Source organism: Balearica regulorum, chromosome 1 (assembly GCF_011004875.1).
Source record: "Balearica regulorum gibbericeps isolate bBalReg1 chromosome 1, bBalReg1.pri, whole genome shotgun sequence".
NCBI classification, from domain to species: Eukaryota; Metazoa; Chordata; class Aves; order Gruiformes; family Gruidae; genus Balearica; species Balearica regulorum.
Genome location: NC_046184.1, coordinates 207,669,675 through 207,691,973, shown reverse-complemented (window position 1 = coordinate 207,691,973; position 22,299 = coordinate 207,669,675). Strand labels below are relative to the sequence as shown.

The 22,299-nt window shown below is 41.5% G+C and overlaps 1 protein-coding gene across 1 annotated transcript in view; it reads left to right on the top strand.

The window, feature by feature from the left end:
• The first annotated feature begins 10,215 nt into the window (after positions 1-10,215).
• The window catches only part of MTNR1B (melatonin receptor 1B), a 32,106-nt gene continuing 20,022 nt past the window's right edge, over positions 10,216-22,299 (top strand). The window contains exon 1 of the mRNA XM_075742975.1: positions 10,216-10,517. Coding sequence (XP_075599090.1) covers positions 10,307-10,517 — 211 coding nt within the window. The 5' untranslated portion in view covers positions 10,216-10,306. The remainder of the gene's footprint in view (positions 10,518-22,299) is intronic.

The window sequence follows — 22,299 nt, the reverse complement described above, 5'->3', positions numbered from 1 at the left end:
ATGTTTACCATCCCTGAAGTCTGGCTAGTTTTAGGATAAAGAATAAGAAAATAAAGGAAATCCCAGTGAAATTATGAAAGCTTCTTCAAAGATTGAGATGGAAATTCAGGATGGAGAAACTCTCTACAATAAATATCAGGAAAGAAGGACTCTGAAGACAAGAAAGGGTAATCATAGTTCCTAAAAAACTGGCTGAAAAAAGAGGACCAGTTTGTTTCAAAAGGTGGCAAAAAAAAAAACCCCAGCTTTAAGAGCACACGTAAAACCACATACGGATATAAGATTGCAGATCACAGACACTATGGATAGGCAAATATTGCATGAGATAGAATGCTCTGAAGCTGCTATTCACTTTCTGCCTCCTTTTCCCAGAAGACGCAGTCAGTAAACTCAAGACTCACCTTCCCTTCTGCGATAGACTCTCAAGAAGACATCCATTAACTGAACCCCACCATGCCCCCAGGCCATAAAGAGCTGCTGACACATCCTATGGAACTGAGCTGCTCAGACCCAAATTTTAGGCTAATGTCATGCTGTCCCCAAAGCTACAGGGCAACCCTGTCTGTAGCTCCTATTCTCCTTGAATATGCATGAGTTTTTCTCAAGTTCCAATGCTGAATAAAATGTGAATCCCCCCAAAACTTGCAGAGATTCTTCTCTTTCCCCTCTGTGACTATTGCAAATGTCACCTCAAAAGAGTGGTTGAATGTGTTTCATCCCCTCCTTACCACGCACACTGACCTGACTGTTCATGGTTCAATAGAAAGCTACAGGTTCTTCCAAAGGTCTCCCATGAAATGGCTGTACTGAGTGCAACTGGACTGGGTTTATGACTGGAAACAAAAGCAAAAGCAAAACTCCTATGTGCTCATTGGCCTCAAACCATGCTAACACTCTTAATGCACAAAGGAAGTTTTCTTCACTTAGTATGGGGAGGACGAAAATCAATCTAATGCAAGTCAAAAGCAAGACATAGTGAGAGGAAAAGGTAGGTTAGGACGATCTGCCAGGCAAGACTGGTACAAGGGCCAGCCTGCTCTAGAACCCGAGGCCAGAATTTCATAAATGAAAAGTGAAGAAAGCAGTAAGACAAGATCCTTTGAGGTACAGGTACCTGGGGAGAGAAAGAGAGATCAGCAGCAAAGGAGAAAGAAAATGCAAGACTGATTGATACTGAACTACAGGAAAAGGATGGTGAGATTGGGAAGCCATACAAATAGGGAAAAGGGTAAGACGAAACTTTCATGGTAGTGAAGGGCGAATTGGGCTTTGCTAGGCAAGGACTCTCTCTGCACGTGAGGAAAGGGAGGTACTGGGATCTCAGAGAGAGATCCCAAAGGGGAGACAAGGACTGCCTGAGAAAACAAATAGGAACAATGCAATGAGGAGGAAGAAAAGAGACTAGAGTAAGAACAAGGCATGATACAGCATAAGGGAGCAGACATGGAGGAACAGCGTAGGATAGAGCAGAAGGGAAAAAATATGGGAGAAATAGGTTGAAAGGTTAGAGCCCTAAAAACAAAGCCTTTCCAGACTCTAGAATGGCACCCAGATTCCTGAGCATCTCCAGTCTTCTGCTGAAAGCAAGCAGCCATGAAACTCAATAGCCCCAGACTGATTTAATGCTGATGAAAAAAAGAGAATGACAGCTAATTGTGACTAGTCATTATCTCATTAATTTGAAGGGAAGAGAGCTGTAGAGAAGATTTAAATACATAATGTTCACTATCAGTGACAGCCCATATATAAATAAATCCTGAATGACAGAATATTTGATTTTCAGTTTTCACAGAATCACAGAATCACAGACTGGTAGGGGTTGGAAGGGACCTCTGGAGATCATCTAGTCCAACCCCCCTGCTAAAGCAGGATCACCTAGAGCAGGTTGCACAGGATCGCATCCTGGCGGGTTTTGAATATCTCCAGAGAAGGAGACTCCACAACATCTCTGGGGAGCCTGTTCCAGGCTTGCTTTCTTAAAAAACAATATCTAGGACATGACATATAAAGAATTCCAGAAAATTGCAGCTTATGGTTGCAAGTCAAGAAATTGTCAAACAAATAGCAAAATTAAGGTTGGTGAAATCTGAATTCAACCCTTTTTGTGTTACCTTATGACACAGTTTTGGATGACCACTTATTGACTGTAAGGGACCACTTATTGACTGTTCCACAAGTGAATCAAGTTTAGACCATGCCAGCAGTGGGTCAAATTATTAGGCTTCTCCTGCCAAAATAATTGCTTATTGTCAATTTGCATATCTCAGTGGCCTACTGTTGGTTTTTTGGGGTTTTTTTTGAATGTGGTCCCTCTGAGATCCTTGACTGAAAAAGACTATATTCTATTGTTGTTCATATGCTACTTTAAGGATTTTAACTTTTAAAATTGGACATGGTTTTGGTTTCCCTTCCCTACTGTGAAACCTTAAATGTCTAATAGTTCTAATTGCCTATCCCCTTGTGATACTCTAAACCTGTTTACTCCTTCATATTAGTGCATTTTTCAAGTAACTCATTTTCAATAATGTACTAATTAAAATTCAAAACTAGAGAAAAAGGCCAGTTTTGTCATTTCTTCCTTTCCTAATTTTCATCTATGTCCCATGCCATTTCCCTGTAACTCATGCAGCCCTCATCTACTGCCAGCCAAGCTTCACTTCATAAATCTAGCTACGTTGACTTTTTTCCTTTATGTTAGTTTTAAACATAGTACCACATAGCATGTTCCAAATTGCTTCCTGGATTCTTCATTTGACGTTCTTCTTTCAGTCATATCCTCCGTGTCAGCAATACTAAGTCTGGCAGTATCTCATTTCTTATTGTTTGAGTTAATGATCACACTGAGTTAAAAAACAATTCTGAACCACTTCCACAAATATACCTCCAGGCGTTTTGTCCAGTTAATGAATTCCAGTCAATGCATGAATAGTTAACATTTACCATAAATATAACTTCATCCTCTAATATGATTTTGTCCTTTGTGCTAGGAGAGTGCCAGAAGAAAAGCATGATTATTACTGCACCCTAGATGAAAAAGTAGTTGGAGATTCTTTAGAACCCTTTCTACAACTGACACACTAAAATGCTAAACTAGGTGTATAATTTCAAGATTAAGCTGAAGACAACTCTAGTGCAGTGAATGATTTAATATCCATAAAACCACAGTTCACCTCAAAGACTTTAATAGATGAAACTCACCTGGAATGAAGAGCACTATACCACTTCAGGTAGTACAATAATGTTTCTCTCTTAAGCACTATTACAGTAACTGAAGTGGTGTTTAGACTTTATGTTGACTGTCACTGAAGAGAGATACATGGCTCTAAAGACATTACCCCCAAACAGCAGCTATACCTAGGGTGGCAAATAAATCAGTGTCTCAGTTTTAGTTATTCATGCAAGGCAATGAATCCAGACAATAAGTTCCAATTTGCACAATGATCTATTGTTCTGTCTCCCAACCCTGAAAGACATGATCCATCTAGATTGAACTGAATGGCACCACACCATCCACCACTGTTGACTTACTGGTACTCTTGTTAGTTATGAAAGTGAAAGGGCCAGACTGTTGCCTCTGAATCATAGGTAACAGTGGAAAAACAAATCCAGCTAAGTATATTATTTGGTCGGTGTGATGGTGGTTAACAGAAAATAATTTATCCTAATCTAGCAATCACCAAGTCTGACTTGCTTTTTATTCCTATTAGTCCATCATGTTCCAGGTCCAGTCCAAGTCCTTATTTCTCTGGCATAGAAGAACCAAGTGGATACAGCACCAGGTAGTCTAGATGGATGCACCCCAAGTACTGGACCACTGTAACCTAAACTTCCTATGGAAATGGGACTTAAGATAATCAGGCCTTCTATTAACACATCTGTCCTTTTGTTAGCCCATCCCAACAGTATTTAAACTTTTGCTAAATTCCATCAGATTTGAGTCATAGCCTCAAGCTTCGAGGTTATTATACTTCTAGAGGTTTTGTGAAAATCAGGAGCTGGCTAGAAGAGCCAGACTTCTGCTCCTTTGAGAAAAAGGCAGCTGTAGTTCTGTGTCTTGTGCATATCGTGTCAGCCAACAGACTGATCTCAGGTGATACTTCATATCTCAGCTGATACCTTGACACCATGACACAGCTCAAGACAGCACAGTTCATAGTGTCTTCGGGACAACACTGGTGGAAACTAGTGGTAAGAATAAAACTTGACCCCTTTCTTTATTTAAAAATTGTATTTAAGTTGTGAACTTGTTTGATTCACCAAACCAAATTATTCCTTGGTTCCAAATTGTGGCTCATGTTGAACTCATGGTCAACCCTGTGAAGCAGACCATCTGTTACTGCTGGTATTGGCAGAGAACTACAGGCTGGTTTTATGCAGTTTAGGCCATCCATGACAGCTTTGCATTAACTTAAACAAAAGACAATAAGCTGCATACCAAAATTAAATCTATTTTAAATCATTAACTAATTAACTCTCAATTCCCTCCCAAGAAGTACATAACAATTTCCTTAGCTTCATTTTAATGTGACAAAAGAGACAAAGAAATGAAGTTAGCTAGCCCTAGTGCTGTGGCAAATCCATGGGATGTCACCACTAGGACTTCAGAACCTCCTGACTGCCAGTGCAACGCTCCCTCCCCAGCCCATCTGGGCCTCCTGGCTGTGACAAAACTAGCAGCTGCTTGCAAAAACAAGCTGAAGGACAGAGATAACAGCACCTGAATGCTACATGAACAAGGGATTTTGGTTAATAATATAAACCAATTATTTTCTTCTGGCTCTGTCTTCCATCTTAAAAAGGATTAGTCAAAGGGTTAAGCAGGATTATGGAATTAGCCTTTCACCCCTGAAAAATGTAAGTTCAAATATCAGTTTGGGTCATGAATGAAAATCAGTTTCTTCCTTTCCAACCTAGCACTTATATGTTAGAAAAGCAAAACACAAATTGGCAGAACACTCCTGGGAGTGGAACAGCAACAGCAGCTTGTATACAAGTATACACAGAAAGTGTGTGTGTGTGTATACATATATGTGTAGTATACAAAGTACATATATGCATATATCTACTTACACTAAAGAATAGGGAAGATGGACTGAGGTGTTTAGAGATAGGATGGCTTTGAATTGTTGATACGAATCCGAATCAGGTGATCAAGGTTTAGTTTCATCCCTGCTGTGACTCCTTGCAGTAATCTCCAACGAGACTCACCTTTAACCACCTAACACCAGTCCAAGCTAGTCACCAAAGCTCCTCTTCAGTCTAGGCAGAAAGACAGGCACAAGGCTATCCATTCCACCTACCTCCCATACCTATCCAAGGATGACAATACAATGAACGTACACAGTCCTTTGGAAGTAGATTGATCTCTCTCTCTCAGGTTGAGATGTACCCAACTTAAATCCCTTCCTGTGCCCCATCTTTGTTTTGCCCAATCTATTTAAAGTTTCAAAACCAGGTGACTTTTTATTGACAATTCACAGCAAAAGGATCCTGTTATGTGCCATGGAAATTCAATGTGACTAAAATACTAATAAATTATTAAGAACAAGATGATAAATCTCATTTTACAGGCAATTTCCAGCAGGAAAAAAGGGTTGGAAAATTATGGACAACAAAATAACCCTTCCCGCTCTAAGGCTTTGATTTCTACTGTCCTGGTTTCGGCAGGGATAAAGTTAATTTTCTTTTTGGCGGCTGGTATAGTGCTGTGGTTTGAATTTAGGATGAGAATAGTGTTGATAACACACTGATGGTTTTAGTTGTTGCCAAGTAGTCAAGGATTTTTCAGCTTATCATACTGGCCTGCTAATAAGAAGGTGGGGGACACCCGAGAAGCTGGGAGAGGACACAGCCAGGACAGATAACCCCAACTGACCAAAGGGATATTCCATACCATATGACGTCATGTCCCATTTATAACTGGGGGCGGGCTGAGAGGTGTGTCAGCTGGTGGCCTGGCACAGCATCTGGGTGTCTTACACAGCATCAAATTCAGTGTGATGGCATTTGTCTTTCAAAGTAACTGTGTGTGACAGAGCCCTGCTTTCCTGGAGATGGCTGATCACCTGCCTGCCCATGGGAAGTGGGGAATGAATTCCTTGTCCTGTTTTGCTTGCGCGTGTGGGCTGGGAGGTTGGGCAGCTGGGGGTCATGCGTATCATTGACTTTGGGTGATAAGAAATTGTGCTGTTCATCACTTGTTTTTTATTATTATTATTATTATTATTATTATTATTATTATTATTATCTACTTCTTTTTGTGTTCATTCTATTAAACTGTTTTTAACTCAACCCATGAGTTTTTTCACTTTCACTCTTCTGATTCTCTCCCCCATCCCACTGTGGGGGAGTGAGCGAGCAGCTGCATGGTGCTTAGCTGCCAGCCAGAGCTAAACCCTGACACTACCTAAAAAATATTAACATTGCACAGGGATAGATGAAACCCAAACCAGAAAATGTTACTAAATGTATCTTCTTTTTCTACAGAAAAGACATATCCTTCTTTATTGAAGGAGACACTTTTGTGCAGGCTCATGAGAGCAGTGGACAGGCAAACAGACTTTCATTTAAACAGTGGCTGGGCTTGAGTTGACTCAAAAATATATATAAAATTGTTAAAAAAAAAAAAATGGATAGAAATGGAAGCAGTACGGAAATCCAAACTCCAGCCTCTGCCACGGTGTAAACTGTGAAAACAGTCAACTCAAACTGAGACAGTTAAAAGCAGGAACATTATTTGGAGACTGTGTATTTTAGCTCTAAGTGCCCTTTGGTCTTGTAGGAATGTGTGCTGACATAATAAACATAGAAGAGACAGAATTTCTTCTTCTGTTTTACTGGAGTACCCAAAATTCAAGAGATTTCACCAATAGGAGCCTCTGTCCTGAAATTTCATTCATGCTCATGAAAAGTTTTGACTTCCATGACCAATTAAAGAGAAGTTCCTTCAGAAAATCAAATCAACAAAACACAGAAAACAAAGTGCATGAATGTATCTCTAGGAAGCAGCCACTAGTCTTCAGAATGAAAAGAAAAAAAAAAAAAAAAGGCAAACAAGAGAGTACAGCCTCCAGCAGCAGAGCGATGCATGGAATATTTGATTGTTCCACCATCCAGACAATTCCTGGTCTTATCCTGCAACACAAATATAGTTTGTCTTATAAAGCTTAGATTGCTTTCAAAAAGAAATACAGAAACAGTTATTTCTCCTAGACATGGGATTAGAAGAAAATTTCCCAAAACTTAAACATATAAAGGTCTTAACAATCCAACTGTGAAGAATATACCCATTTCTTTGAGATGGAGTGCTTCCAGCGACAATGAATTATTTCATTTTAACTGTAACAATCAATAGGCTTAAACACACATTTTACTTTCAAAGATAATTTAGTTAATTTGAAATAAGGCTACTAAAAAGCTGAGTAAGAACATCTATAGATTGTTTAATGGAGTTTAATCAATCATTTTGAAAAGCAAATAAGATTAACATTTATAACTTATCCTTTTATAGATAGCTCTAAATAATAATTCAGACCAATGTTACTGATATAAATGAAGAGTTGGAATTCAGATCAGATGAAGAACCTGCCCTTTACAGGTTGCTGAGGCAGAAAGGCTACCATTTTGATTCCTACCTACTTGTTTTCCTACTGTCAAATGCCAGTGCAGCCACAGAAGACAGACTGTTGTTACAAAGCCAGCAACACTTATTTTATTTCACATTTAGTAGCAGGCTTATACATCAGGCCAAGTTCAGGCCACAGCTTTCTAATTTTTCTCTAAATCACTTGGCACAATTTTGGGAGCTATAAAATAAAATGAGTGATGATACATAACAATTGTGTGTGGCAGGGAAAATATATAGCGTTCCTCTTGTGTGGATGAACTGCAAACCTGGAGAATGCCAGGAGCGAAGTCTACCTTGAAAAGTCACATTTATGCTCAGGGACAGTTTAAGCTTTTGACAAACGGTTACAGATAAATCCTGTAGTAATAACAGACAACAAAATGGTACATTTCTCCTAAAAGCACTTGCACAGGCCCTGGAAAGATGCCCAGAAAGAGCCCGAGACATGAAAATAAATGATAATATCTGTAAGTTTTCCATAATAAGTCAATAAGACTAGAGCCGTACGCAGATAACGGGCAGTGAGGATACCAACTTTCTGAAAAGGGAAATTGGAACAGACACAGATAGAGGGAGACACTGTAATGCAAAAGCTTTTCTTAAAGGTAGATTATTCGCTGGAGAAAAATCCTTCTTTGCACTGATGAATACAGAAAATAGGCATTTCCTTGGATAAACTTCCTTTCAAACTTCTGGAGAAAGAAAAAGAAAAATCAAGTAAACTTTTGCTTCCATCAAGAATGAGCCTGTTCTGTCAAGTGTGCAATTATTACTTTCCTGTGGCAGAACTGCAAAATAACTATTGAGGAGTGATAATTCTCAGAAGACAATCCTTCTTTGGTTCAAGCCGTGAAGCCATGATAACATCATCTGTAGTTTGGAAAGGATCATGTTGCCTTACATATTGTCTACATTAAACAGAAAGCATCTGAGGTATGTTTTGGTTTTTTGTTTTTTTTTTTTAAATCAGTGTAAATAAGACTGGTGGAAAAACCCACATGCACAATTTTATGTTTGTTCCAACCAGGAGTACTTTAGTATATCTAAAATTTATTAGGAATATATTTAACAACAATAAACTATTTCCAATTTGGAAAAAGAAGTCCACACAATATTTTGTAGTGTTTTGATTACACCACTGCACATTTGTGTAGAGTCTCAAAGAAGCAATGTGCTATAACAAATCATCTGCTACTAGAAAGGACAGAAACTTGCCCCATTTTTCCAAATTAATTTGATGAGGCAGGCTATCTGAAGATCTAATTCTTGAAAAACTATGAGGCATACCTTTCTCTGTGCTGAACAGACACAAAGAGGAAGAAGAGGGCTACACAGTAACATCTTTTGCAGGTGTAGCTTCTGCATCATTCTCAAAAGTGGGACAAAACCTGGAAGCAGGACAATGAGCCGGTGTGGCCTGGCTGGCCTGAAAGTAGTGCAAAGTAGGACATAAAACCCTTCCGAGTTATGTCTGCTGTGAGCAGCCCTAATTGTCAGCACGTGCTATGTGAACCCACTGATACCCTGCCCATGGCAGTGGGTAACTACGCCAGCCGTGCTGGAAGCCAGGCACAGAGACATGCAGGGTCTGTCCTCCTCTGTGGCATGCATCTTTTCTATTTAATGCAAACGAGCATATGGCATCTGTCACTTTGGGATCCCAAATGAAGCTCTATGTTTCAAACTCAAGTACAGACTGAAGCCCATCGATGCCCTGCAGCTTGAAAGGAAAAACCTCTGAAACGCACACATTTGCCAGAGTTGACATTGGTTTGCAGTATGTCCTGTCCGTGACTTTTGCAGTTATCTCCCTGCGGGCACTGTCCTTAGTCTTGATCTGACAGACTGTTTTGTTCAAACGTGAAGAACAAGGCCGCGGCAATGTAAGTGTAAAACTTTCTTAGATCTGTAGCCCAATCTAAAGGAAGGAATGCATCAGAAAAACCCGCCGGGGCGAACTGAGTGTCTGGAGGCCGTGAGGGGAAAGGGGTTCCCTGGCCTTGCACTGCCGGGAACACACTGCACCGAGCCTCGGGGAAATAAAAAGGTTTCCCCGCCGCGGAAGGTGGAGGCTGGCGGCTGAGCCCGGCGGCGGAAAGCTGCCTGCAGCCAGGTGGAGCCGGGGGCTGCCGAGGGGAGAGGCGCTGAAGAAGCGGGGCTTCGCCGCCGGGCGCCCTCGCCTGGCCCTTCGCCGCCGGCGGCTGTCCCGGCGCCTCTGCCGGGCTCTCCAGCCACGCAAGCCGTCACCGGGGATAACCGAGCACGGCCGCCTCCGCTGCCCGTGGGCCCCCCCGCCGCCTCCCGCCCCGCAGCGCGGAGAGACGCCCTCCCGCCGGCCGGGAATCCCCTCACCCCGCCGAGGGGCGCCCCCCTCCCTCAACCGCCGCCGCGCGCCTGGGCGGGGCAGGGGGCGGGGCTCAGGCGAAGTGCCCGCCCCCGGGCTTTCCCCTACCGCCTCGGGGGGCTCTAGCCCCGCCCCTGACCCCGCCCCGGCAGCTCCGCGGGGGAGCGGGAGGGGCAGCGCGCGCGGCGCGGCCGTTAAAAGCCTTCCCGCTCTCCTGCGCGGTCAGTCAGCGGGGTTGCCGCGCCGGGGGCGCTGACCTGCTGCCGAGACAGCGGCCGGTCAAGGAGAGGAGGTGGTCGGAGCGCAGCGCAGGGCGCTGGGACTGTGTGTCAGCGATGCTGGAGAATGGCTCCCTGAGGAACTGCTGCGACCCGGGTGGGCGAGGCCGCTTCGACTTGGCGGAGCGGGAGGCGGCGGGTGCCCCGCGGCCAGCCTGGGTGGTAGCGGTGCTCTCCAGCGTGCTGATCTTCACCACCGTGGTGGACATCTTGGGCAACCTGCTGGTCATCGTCTCTGTCTTCAAGAACCGCAAGCTCAGGAACTCAGGTAAGGGCTTGAGCCCCGGCACCCGCCCCGGCGGCGGCAGGTGGTAACGAGCGCCCAGAGCCCCACGGGCACTCTAGTCCCCGCTCCTGGCTGTCCTGAGGAGACCAGCCTGCTCGTGGAGTCTGGACGGGCCACCTGGTAAAGGCAGGGGACCAAAGAGTCCGCCTGTATCGGTGCTTTCCCTATAGCGTGTGCAGGGACAGTCCTGTGGCAGTGCTTCCTAGCACACTGCCCCTGCGCTCCCCTTAGCCTGTGCTCTGTCCTGCCCTAGCCCTTCAGGGGGGAATGCGGGTCACAAAGTGGCTCCTAATGAGGCATTGTGTAGTCTTTGTGGAGCTACTGATGAGGGGAATCGGTGCCATCCGACTAAAATACCGGAGACAAAGGGCGTGCCCAAAGCGGTTGGAGGAAGAAAGAAGGAACTTTAAAACTTTCGAAGAGTTCCTCTGAGGACGAGGTGCTGTGCGTGTGTAGGATAGCGGCTCAGCCCACGCTCCGAAGTCTTCACCGGAGTTCATAATAGTCTTTCTTTTTGTCACCTCGCCAAATAGCCTTCAACCAGAAAGCAGCAAATAAAGTGAGGTGTTTTTCTTGAATCGTGTCTATAGTTTTTTTTGTGTGTGCTAAAATGTCTCTGTGTTATTTATTTGCTAAGCTTATTTGCCTCATCTTCGCTGGGCTAGTTACACTACAAAACTCTGTAGTCAGCACCCACTTCTCGGATTTGCCTCCCTCCGGCCAATTCACCCGACTCACGTACGTCCCACTCCACGCGGATACTCGCTCCCCCCCACGGGGCTGATGCAGCCGGCTGCAGTTGTTACCTGCTGTGCGGAGTTCGGCTGCTGCTCGCGTACCTGCACTCGGCTGGCTCTTCGCTATTGGTGCAGTATAAGGTGCTACCCCTGAAATAGTCGTGTGTCCACTAAGATTCTCATAGCACTAAGCAGCTCCCGAAACTGCTCGCTTATTCAGGTCTTGAATGACATCGTTTCACTATGCCCACGCAGGTTCGAGGTAACAAAACTTTGCTGAGAGCTGAGGGAAGGCAGGTGCACCACATCTCCTGCGGGCTCTGTATCATGTCGGTCCCAGCCCCACACCCAAGCAGCAGCGGGGTGCTTCCTTGCCGAGGAGAAGGAGGGAGACCTGCTGACTTGTTTCTCTGGGGTGATTTTGTTGTTGTTTTGTTTGGGTTTGGTGGGATTTTTTGGGCTGAGCGAACACACCCCACGGAGCAGCGCCAAACTTGAGGTCGTCCGAAAGTGTGTTTTGGGTGAGCAAGAACACTCCCTATTGGAAGAAATAGGGAGGGGGCCGCTCGGGGCACCAGGCACGATCCTTGGGCTGTGCATCCAAGGGAGTCAAGCCGCATCCAAGTAGCAGCGCCGTCCCGAGGTCGATAAAGTCTTACCCCGTACCGAGGAAGGCGGCACCCCCCGGCAGCCGGCAGTGCCGGGAGCTGGAGCCCGCCGGGGCCGCCAAGCAGCGCCGGGCCGGGTTCGGGCTGGCGGAGCTCCGGCGTAGCGGAGCTGGGCGCGCGGCGGCGGGAGCCCCGCGCCTCGCTCCCCGGGGAGCTCCCGTGACTCACCAGCGCCCTCCCGGCCCCTCGGCTCCGGGAGAAAGCGCGTTCCGGCAGGGATTCTCGGCTGCGCTCCGGGGAGTCGAGCGCCCAGGGAACAGGCTCGCTCTCGCTGGACAGCGCGGTCCGGCCGAGGCATCAAATCCCGGCCGAGGAGGGGGCAAGAGAGAGGCTTTCTTCTGAGCCGTTTCCTTCGTTCAAACGATAGCAGAGGGGAGGGTTTGGACTGGAAGAGAGTAATGCCTAGAAGAATAAATTTCTAGATACTGATCAAAGTGCTCTGTGGAGTCCTAAGACTGTTGAAATAAGACATGGTCTTCTTATCTAATTCAAATAGCTACTGATTGATCTCCTTCTAGGTTCATTCTTCATGTCACTGACCCTGTCCCAAAGATTTCTAATTTCTTTGATAAGTACCTTGAAGAATAGTAGGGAGTTCCTTCTGCATAATCTTCATAAAGTTAAATAACTTTTAAATTGCCAGTTCTTAGTTTTCCATCAGGGATAGATGGCTATTGGGGATGAAGCTGAAAGAAGATAGTTTGGTAAATGTCCACAGAGGTGTTTTCAGAGAAAATTTCTTAAGGAGGGAGCAGAGTGGAAAAGGACTGTAAACTGACGTGGGTGGAGTGATGGAGGGAATGAGGAGGTGGAGGAAAGCTAGGCCAGTGCTTGGGAGCCATTAGTCTCTGACAAGGAAAGAAGATGGACAAGCAGAGGCACTTACAGGTTTTCCTTTTTGAGCAAACCAGAAATGTGTTTGTACTCACAAGGGAAGTGGATGCAGTAGAAAGTGAAATGGTGAGGAAAAATGGCATGAAAGGGGTTAGACTTGTAGTAAGGGATGTCAGAGAGAGACAAGATGAAGCTAATGGAATGGTTGTGACAGGAGACAGGAGGTCTGGATGACCGACGGAAAAATGAAGAGCTATAGGATCATGAACACTCAATTCTCTTTGAAGAAGCTAATGAGAGATTTTCTTGGGTAGGGATGAGAGTCTGGGACTTCAAATAAGGCACAGGTGTATGAGGAGTAAATTAAGCAGCTCTGCCCACTTCTCTAGTACAAATAGTAATCTTCCCTTCAGAAAGCAAAACAGGGCTTTAGCATATTTACAGGGTTTATCCATACTATTCTGTCCTAGGATTTACAGAGAAATCTGATAATTGTAAAAAAAAATGTAATTATGCATTACTCTCCTTAAAATTAAAGTGTGATCAAAAATGAATTTATTTTAATGCTGTTATATAATATGAGGCACAAGAATGGAGTGAAATAAAATTACCTGTTAGCCTTTATGTTGGTAAGTATTATACTTAGCAGGAGAGAGAATGGAGAATGGGTAGGATTGGTGCTTTTAGACATTGCTCATTCACTCCTTTAAACAGTGGGAATTTTGCCAGCCTTACAACGGAAGGATTGTTTCATAGCATACAGAAGCCTCTTTCCCACGTTTAAATTTGGTTTTGGAGGGGGAAAATTTGTGAAGGCTTTTCCAAGTAATGCATAGCATAATTGGTATGAATCAACATGCTTGTCCTCTTACATAACTGCACCCAGTCTTTCTGTGAGAGGCTGAGCAACTTCTGATCTCTAAAAGTGATTTAATTTACAGCAATTAATGCTTTTATCATTTCTGATTTGAGAGGGCAGTAACTTTTGAAATGCTAGTTTACATGTGCTCAACAACCACTGCTGGACAGTCAGGTATCCTGAAGGTGCATCAAGTCAGTCAAAACCACTAGATGCTTTTAAGAATTTCAGGATACATTTGTATAGCCATAGCTATAACTGTAACATTATGGGCTGGGGTAAGAACCCAGCAGGAAGCACTTCAGAAGGTGGGAAGTGGCAAGGCACTCACACAGGAGTGAGATAAAGCAAACCATTTGTATTTCATTGGCCTTAAAGCCAGCAGAAAATCAGTGAGAGGTGAGAGAATTAGGCACATTAACTCAGTATCATTTCAAAGAGTAGTGAGGACTTGGGACCCTTTGACTTTTGGCAGAAGGCCTAATATTAACCTTGGTGCACTGCCAAAGAATACATTAGCAGAGAATGGTATTTTTAGTGCATTGTGTCAACCCTCTTCACTATCTCCCCTATTTTCATTTCTATATATAACAGCTAACACAGCATGACAAGACCCTGATTTCCATTCAAATGGCAAGGTGCTGTTGCAACACAAATTAAATCAAAAATCATGTTTCTTTTACCTGTAAGAACATGGGTGTATTTGCATGTTTAGTTCTATCTAATGCGTGTGTGGCTGTAGAAATGGACAACACTTCTCGTGTGCGTCTGTTCAAAATAAAACATTCCTGCACATGGAATTGTAATTTCAGTACTCAACTGTCTATTAAATAAACATGTTTGGCAATATAATCAAGTCTAGTATCTTTTTCCGTGCTATTTCCCTATTTGGTATGTTTTCTCCATTGTTACATGCTGGTTTCAGTTATCTTCATCTCTTTGGCCACACCAGTTCTCTTTCTCTTCTTTGTTCCTCCCCTGTTATTATTCCTGTTGAATGGGATAGAGGAGAGTTGTCTCCTGGGGTGGAATTCATCTCTTAGAAGATTACAGTGGAAATACCTGTTTCTGAACTTCTTCCCTTGGGTTCCCTTTATAATCAATGGAGAAAAATAAGCATTTTTAGGGCATAGTTAATCTAACTTATTTTTGACATCTACATTAGGATGACATGGTTCAGCCCATAAAAGTGTTTATTTCTCTCCACTAAAAGTGAAGAAAATCATGAGGGACTATCTCAATGTAGTTACCTACATTCAGGTGAGAAGAAATCAACATGTGAAGTCAGAAGTAATCAAGTAATTCTTCTAGTAACTTGTCAAGTTCCATTTTTAAATTTGCACATTTTCCTTCTCACTGCCTGTCCTCCAAGAGATCATATTGATTCAAATAAGACCGACATAAAAAAAAAATAAAATCATTACTGATACAACTGAAATGTTCAATAGGCTTCCTGGGTCCTGAAACTGCTTGGCAAAATTGTCTTTTAATATCAGCAGTGAAACTGACAGGAACATATTTTGAGGAGCAGAGCGTGAGATCCCACTCGTATGGTTTCAGCTTTTGTACTCCTGACTTCTTGAACCCTGAATCCATGGACTTCTTAGCCCTGGAACTGTCTGTGTTTGGCCTTCACATCCTCTCTCGTATTCAGGGTCTCCAGCCTTGAAGCTGCCCACTACTAAGAAAATCATGGGAACATGACTTCAACATTCCAAAAGTTCATTGAACCCAGCACTTAAAATAAAACTCTTCTATCTCTTTGTAATAATGCTATGGTTCAAACTTTTTCTTTTTATTATTTTAACTTTTTGCTTATTAGTTGCTAATTTATAGTGGATCTTTTTATTTGTAGAACCATAATTGTCATTTAACTTGGATTGATCATCTCTCTACCTGGTGAGAACTCTTGTGCAGTATTAATGGAGAATAATCACGTATTTATCTCTCAACCTGTGTTTTTCCATGGTAAATAAGACAAATGCTTTTAGTTTCCTCTAATTAACCAGGCTCTTCATTTCCCTGATTGTTTTAGGCCTTTCAGGTCACCTATCCCAGCTGAATTAATCTGTCTTGAACAAGAGAAAACTGAACTGTTTACAGCAGTGCAGGTGAAGTAACACCAATATTTTCAAGAAAATAATATTAACATTCTATTCTGTTCTGTCCTTCCCTGGGTGGACAAAGTGGACCTGGTATGCCTTGGAGACACATTTTCTTTTTATGCGATAGCATCATATAGATGACTGTTCTTGGTGCAGCCACTTGCTAATGGAGGTCTTTTTCTTTTGTCTTTTCAGTCCACACAATTATCATTCCTTCAGTACCTGACCTCATACCTCATGCTATTATACTCTATCCACTTTCTGCTCTTTTAGTCCTCAAGAAAAAAAAGGTCTTGACAATTCCCTGTATCAACGTGGGCTCTCAACTTCGTATTATCACAACATTTCATTAGTTCTCTTTGTGTTTTGTGACATAATACTTCTGAATCAGACAAAATTAGTTCAATGTAGGTTATCTCCCTCCGGTCCAACAATTTTTTTTCATTACCATCCACGCAGTGGTAGCAACAGACTGTGCGTGGTACCTTAGCATATGTGCTTGCAAGGCTAGATCAGTTTAGAGCAGCCTCCCAGGTACAGAAAGTCCAAGTCCAGCTTTCATTAAAGATGATTAGATTAGTTGGTACAACTACTTTGTATAAGCCCTCATTGAGTTTTATTCCATTTGTCTTTACCTGCATCTTTAACTTTCCTTTCATTCCAAATTTGTTTCTGCAGCCTTGCCTACAGTTAAGATGAGATTAAGAAGCTTGAAGATTACTCAATTCATTCTTCCTTTGCAGCCCATTCACCACCTTAATACAAGTGCCATGTTAGTATATACACTATGGTATACAAATGAATCTTCCAGAGGTGGCAACATTGTTTTAGTTTTTCTCATTACTCCCTCTCCCTGACTAATTGTTTTTCTGACTTATTGCTAGCACCATTCATGCAAAAAGAAACAGCATTTGTGCCAGCACCATAACAAGGGAGGAGGAAATGGGTAGTAAAGTGTGAGAGCACCACAGCTGCAGGTGAGTCATGGCAAAACTGCTCTTTGGGATGCATGTGGAAGCCAAGCTCTGTGCCACAGCCTGAGAGAAATCAGCACTTCCCTACTGGGAGTGATGATCAGAGAACATATTTGTCCCCTTTTTACAGGTCCCACACGTAGCTCTCTGTCCTTCCAGAACCCATGACACTATCTCTGAGATAACAAATGTTAAAAAAATCCAGCCATCAAGTATATTCAATCTCTCTGACATTTTTGCATTATTGTAGATATAATTCCTCACCTGCCAGACTGCCTTGTCCCCAAGCCCACCATTATTGTCCTTATTAAAAACTATAGCAAAATCTTTCTTCAGACCAGCAGCCATTTTAAGTTGATTTTCAATTCCCCTCCCCCAGTATCTCCTCTTTCCTTTTTCCTTTTGTTAATGTGCTGAAAGGGCATTTTATTCATTTTAGAAGTCTTTGTAAAGCCAATTAAGTTTAGAGTTTTTCTGTCAGTTCCCATTTTATCCAATTTTTCTTTCTCTAGCAGTTTTCTTTGGTGGACATATCTTTCCCTGTTCCTTCTAGCCTCATTTTGTGCCTGTATATCCTTTCTGAGACAACTTTTCCTCCAGCTAGATCTGGAATTTTTTCTTGTATTATTTCCCTCTTTTGAGTGCAAGTTCCAGGGAATATTTTTGTATCTTTAATATGAAGAAATGACAAGCTTTCTCCACATTCATGTCCCTAAGCTCCTCAATACAGTTGACTTCACTTTCCTAATTAGCTTCTTTTATTTATCAAAATGTGCAAACCCCCTTCTTAGTTATGTCTGTTTTGTTTATTCTTCCATTTAATTTAAACAAAATAATCTCATCTACTTTCAATACAACCTTATTTTCTATGACAAGCTCTTCAGGGATGTATTTGCTCTTTGTCAGAATAAAGACCAGGGTATGTTGGCAAGTAGGCTCTATATTGAAGATATCTACTGGGTGTATGTCCAGCACTCAGCAGCCATTAGTATGTTTATTATATCCTTTACATATGAGGACCTGCAGTGTCCCATCATTAAACTGTTCCCATTAGTATTTCCCTACTAAAACAGAGGTAATCTCATTGTACTGCAGGTTTCTGCGTACTTCCCTGCACATTGTCTTTACAACTGTTCCCCAATGTAATTTTGGCTTTTACCAGAATATCATCCTTTTTTTTTTTTTTTTTTTAATTTTATTTTTTATTTTTTTCCTTTTAGGTTGACTATACACCTTTCACTTAATATTTCTCTTCTCTGATCACCAGTGCAATTCCATTATAACAGCATTATTTCCATAAAGTTTGATTTGAATCTCTCACTGGTTTTGGATCCCCTGTTTTGTTGCATAGGTTTCTGGCATTCTTTTACTGACTTTAGTGATTTTTTTTTATTACCACTCCAGTTGAACTCCTCAGACTTTGAGCTCCTATTTTCTATATTTGTTGCCACCACCTTCCTGAAGCCAAAATTCCCCCTGCCCTGGGTGTTAAATGAAGAAACTATATGATTCCTTCTCAGGCTTTCTTCCTGAATTTCAATCTTTCTTCTCAATTTCAAGTTCTTTTTATTCACTCTGCCAGCTTGGATTGCAAGCTGGTATCCCATATGCTTAGGTGAAGTCTGTCCATGAAGATATGAAACCTCTTCTCAGAGAATACCTCAAAATGATCAATACTCCCAAGTCTTTCTACATCAATTCTAAAATTATTCAGTCATGTGCCTATGACTCATTTCATACTTCTAATTACATTTCCATTCTCTTCTTGGAGAGGAAACAATATAAGTTCATCACCAATTCCATCCTCTTTTCTGTGAGACTTGGTTCAAACAGTAACCAGCTGAGAAAATAAATCTTCAAAGTTACTCGTAAAATAATAACTTCAAACTTTGGTAACCTGTTAATAATTCCAAAAGTAGAAGAGCAAAGTGAAAAGCCGGTATTGTTCACTTGCAAATAAGGAAAATTACTTTGAGAAAGGAAGTATCCTTCAGTGAAAGGAAGTAAACCTTGCAAGTAAATTTTGAAAAAGTGAAAATCAGAGACCTAAGAATATTCTAGATGAGAAGAAATCTAAAGAAGATAGAATTTTAAAATCTTTTGGAAGTAGAAAGTTTGTAAGGAAATTATCATCCTGAAGGGATTCAAAGAAGCCTTTAGGAGTACAGAAACATCATAAAGGAGAAAAATAACTTCTGTATCAGTCTAGATCACAGGGAATCCTGAGGAGATAACCAGTTTCTTCAAAAGCAATAGGAGATGGCTTTATATGATGCTGTATACAAAATAATGGATAGCCTTAGAGAAGATAGACTAGAATAATCTTTTTTTCACCATCTAGAGAATCATGACACAAGACCAAGGACATGTTCAGCATAATCTGGAGATGGAGAATATTAAAATGGAAGTCACTTTCTCAAATGCTATGTAATCTATGGAAGTCCGGGATTTGGTAAATTTAAAGAACTACTGGCTCTTCTGTGAATATTTTGAGTGTTCAAAGTCATAATGGCTAATGCTACCAAAAATTGGAGAAAGTATGGAATATATTAGTGGCAGGTTTAAATCAAATTCTAGCAGCTAAGGATTAGAGTAAAATTGTAATCTGAGGCAGGTTATTCTGCAGCTACAGTGTACTTTGTATCCTCCTTTGAAGCACACCTGGCAATAACTTATTGGATAATAGCTCTAAATTATAATTTTCTTTTTATCCTGTAGAGGAAGTGAGCAATTTACTGATAAGTGAATAGGAAGTATGTTGCCAAGGTCAGCTCCAAGTCACTTTTATTTTAGAATATAAAGCTAAGTTCTATTCCACTTGGTAAATGGAGCTATTAGTGTGCTTATCTTTGGAGGAAATAGAATGATAAGCATTTAGTTGAACTGGAGAAGTATAAGGTTTTCCTGAATCTGTAACAGAAGAATCTAAGGGGGTGTTTATGTTGTGTATTTCATTTGGCACAAGTCCACTCTACCCATGTTCTGAGCAAAAGGAAAAACCAAAGGATGATTTTAGTGTGATGTTTTGCCTGCAATACCATACCCAGGCTCTCCATAGGCCCAAGTCTAACACACTCACACAGCTCTTTTTTTTTTTTTTCAACTCCAAGTATGAATAACTTTCCTTTCATCTTTCCGAAATAACGAATGCAAACATACCCTCAGATACAGGAAATTAGAAGAATCTCTTAGCAGCTGTAGTATGGCAATTCCAATGTGTCTTAGCAGCACTCCCTTTGCTGCCAGCTCTCTCCTGGACTCTTGATTGGAGTTTCTTTTGCAAGACTCACTGACTGCATGAGGCATGACCTCTCTGCAGTAAAACTTTATTATGGGATGGACCAGCAGAAGCAATTCAACGATTCATGGTGCTCTTTGACACAATTGGCCAAAGAGCTAAGAGACCAAATCTACTCACAGAGAGCCAGGACAGCTAATTTTAAAAGACTAATTTTTTCAACTATTCTTAGCAGAAATATATTTACCAGGTGACTCAAACCATTCTATTGAGGACGTTATAGGAGACTACCTTAATCTCCTTAAATCAGTGATAACCTGCTCTCTGTCTCTAGGAGTAAATTCTACTCCTACTCCAATTCAGATCTATTCTGAGTACCAGTATCTTCAGATATGCTCCAGATTTTAGCTGTTTAGAAGTTATCCTTTACAAGCACATATTGTTCCCTTGTCATAGACTGTCAAGAACACTGCCTTGTTCCCAAGAATACATATGAAAACAGCTATGTTGTCCTGAGCTGATAAAACAAAACCTGGTTTTGCCTTTGCAGAAAGTAAGAAATGCTATCGTAATTTTCATCTTCCTAAAAATCAATCTGAGGGGTTGTTCTAGTTTTTAAACTCCCACCTTGATATGGGCATGAAACAGATTTCCTGACAGCAAAAACTAACAGAAATATGTCTAAATCACTGTGAGTGCAACTCCATTGTCCTTCTTAACAACAGTAGCTGCTTTGGAATCTTCTGATTTACTTTATTGAGACTAATGGTCTCAATACCTTTAAGGACTGAGTTATGTCACAGTGTCAGCATTTTCCCGACATTTCAGCTGTACATCGGACACTCATGTCTTGACACGACAACAAATAACATCAGCCTAAACACATTTATTAAGTGGCTAGGATCTTGATTGCTGGGATTCTTTTTTAATTATTTATTAATTAGAGAGGTATTTGATTACACTGTTTAAAAAATGCTGCTTAAATTATGTCTGAAGGAAAAATAACCCTTCTCACAAATTTACTAATTTTTTCAGCTGCTTTTTATGGACTTGGCTCATTTTCAATGTTTAAATACCTGTATGAAGATTATAATAATTACATGACACTTCCACAAACATTATCATCTTTCTGCCATAGAACAACATCTGTTCATCTGTTGTTTAGATTGCCATATTTGCACAACAAGGGCAATAATTGTTGTCAGAAAATATAACATACTGGAGCTAGCAGTCTGACTAACAGGAAAAATATCTGCTTAATACATCAGCCTTGTGAATATCATTATGCTAACTAATTATAAGTTCAGAAATAACATTGAATTGTAAAATATATTGCTGCAAAAAAGACAGGGACCTGTAAAGGGCAGCCTCATGTTTCTAAGATTTGCGCAAATCCTGCCTGAAATTCTCAGTGTCCTCTCCTTCTAAAGCCAGTGCAATTTTTCCAACTACCTCAACATACACAGCATTTTATTTGAGTTCAAACAGGGAAAGGGACCTTATGTCAGATGACTATCACCTATGAATATGTGTAATCTAATCAGTCTAGGTACTTTTATTTCCTACTTTTCATCCAAGTAAAAATAATCTACTTACTGAATATTATCTGCATAGGTTTTGTTTGTTTTTTTTAAAGTCTATTCAAGCTGTGCAGATCCTGCCCATGATGAAGTTCATCAGCATTGTAGTCTAGGGTTTTTAAAGGATGTTCTTAGAAGTAGACAACTCTATTCAGCTTTTCTACTGACAAGTAAAAGGATGTTACATTAAAACATGCTGCTTTGCTTCAAGACAAGTAAAGAAATGCAGGTGGCGTAGTCACTATGTGCCAACTGGGAGCTATCTCATCCCTCCTTCCTGTGAATGACAACTTATGGTTCTTAAGACTCTTGGGAATCTATATTCAAGACACTGAGCATTCCAGCACACTTATCTGAAATCAGGCATTACCCACTGTAATGCACAGGGTGTAATCTTTGGATTGTTACAGAGGAAAAGTTTCACACAACACTTCAGCTGGAATTTCCATCTTCACTCAGACAAACCTTCTGGTCTGCAAACTCAAGACAGCATGCAACTTTAACACAGCTTTGTTGTTTTGGGGTTGTTTTTTTTTTTCCATGTTGTCTTTAAAAATAAAGGGTCATCCTTTTTAGCCTCTTAAGTAAAAGTTAATTCCACTATTTTTTTAAAAGCACCTCAGCAAAACCCTTCTGATGTAGTAAACTACACAGTAACTGCTACTGCACTGCTCTGAAGTGACGCCACTCATTGTGGAGGGCATTTTTAACCTCATTCACTGAGGCTGTTAACAATTCTTGAGTTCAGGCTTAAGGACTGCATCCTTCA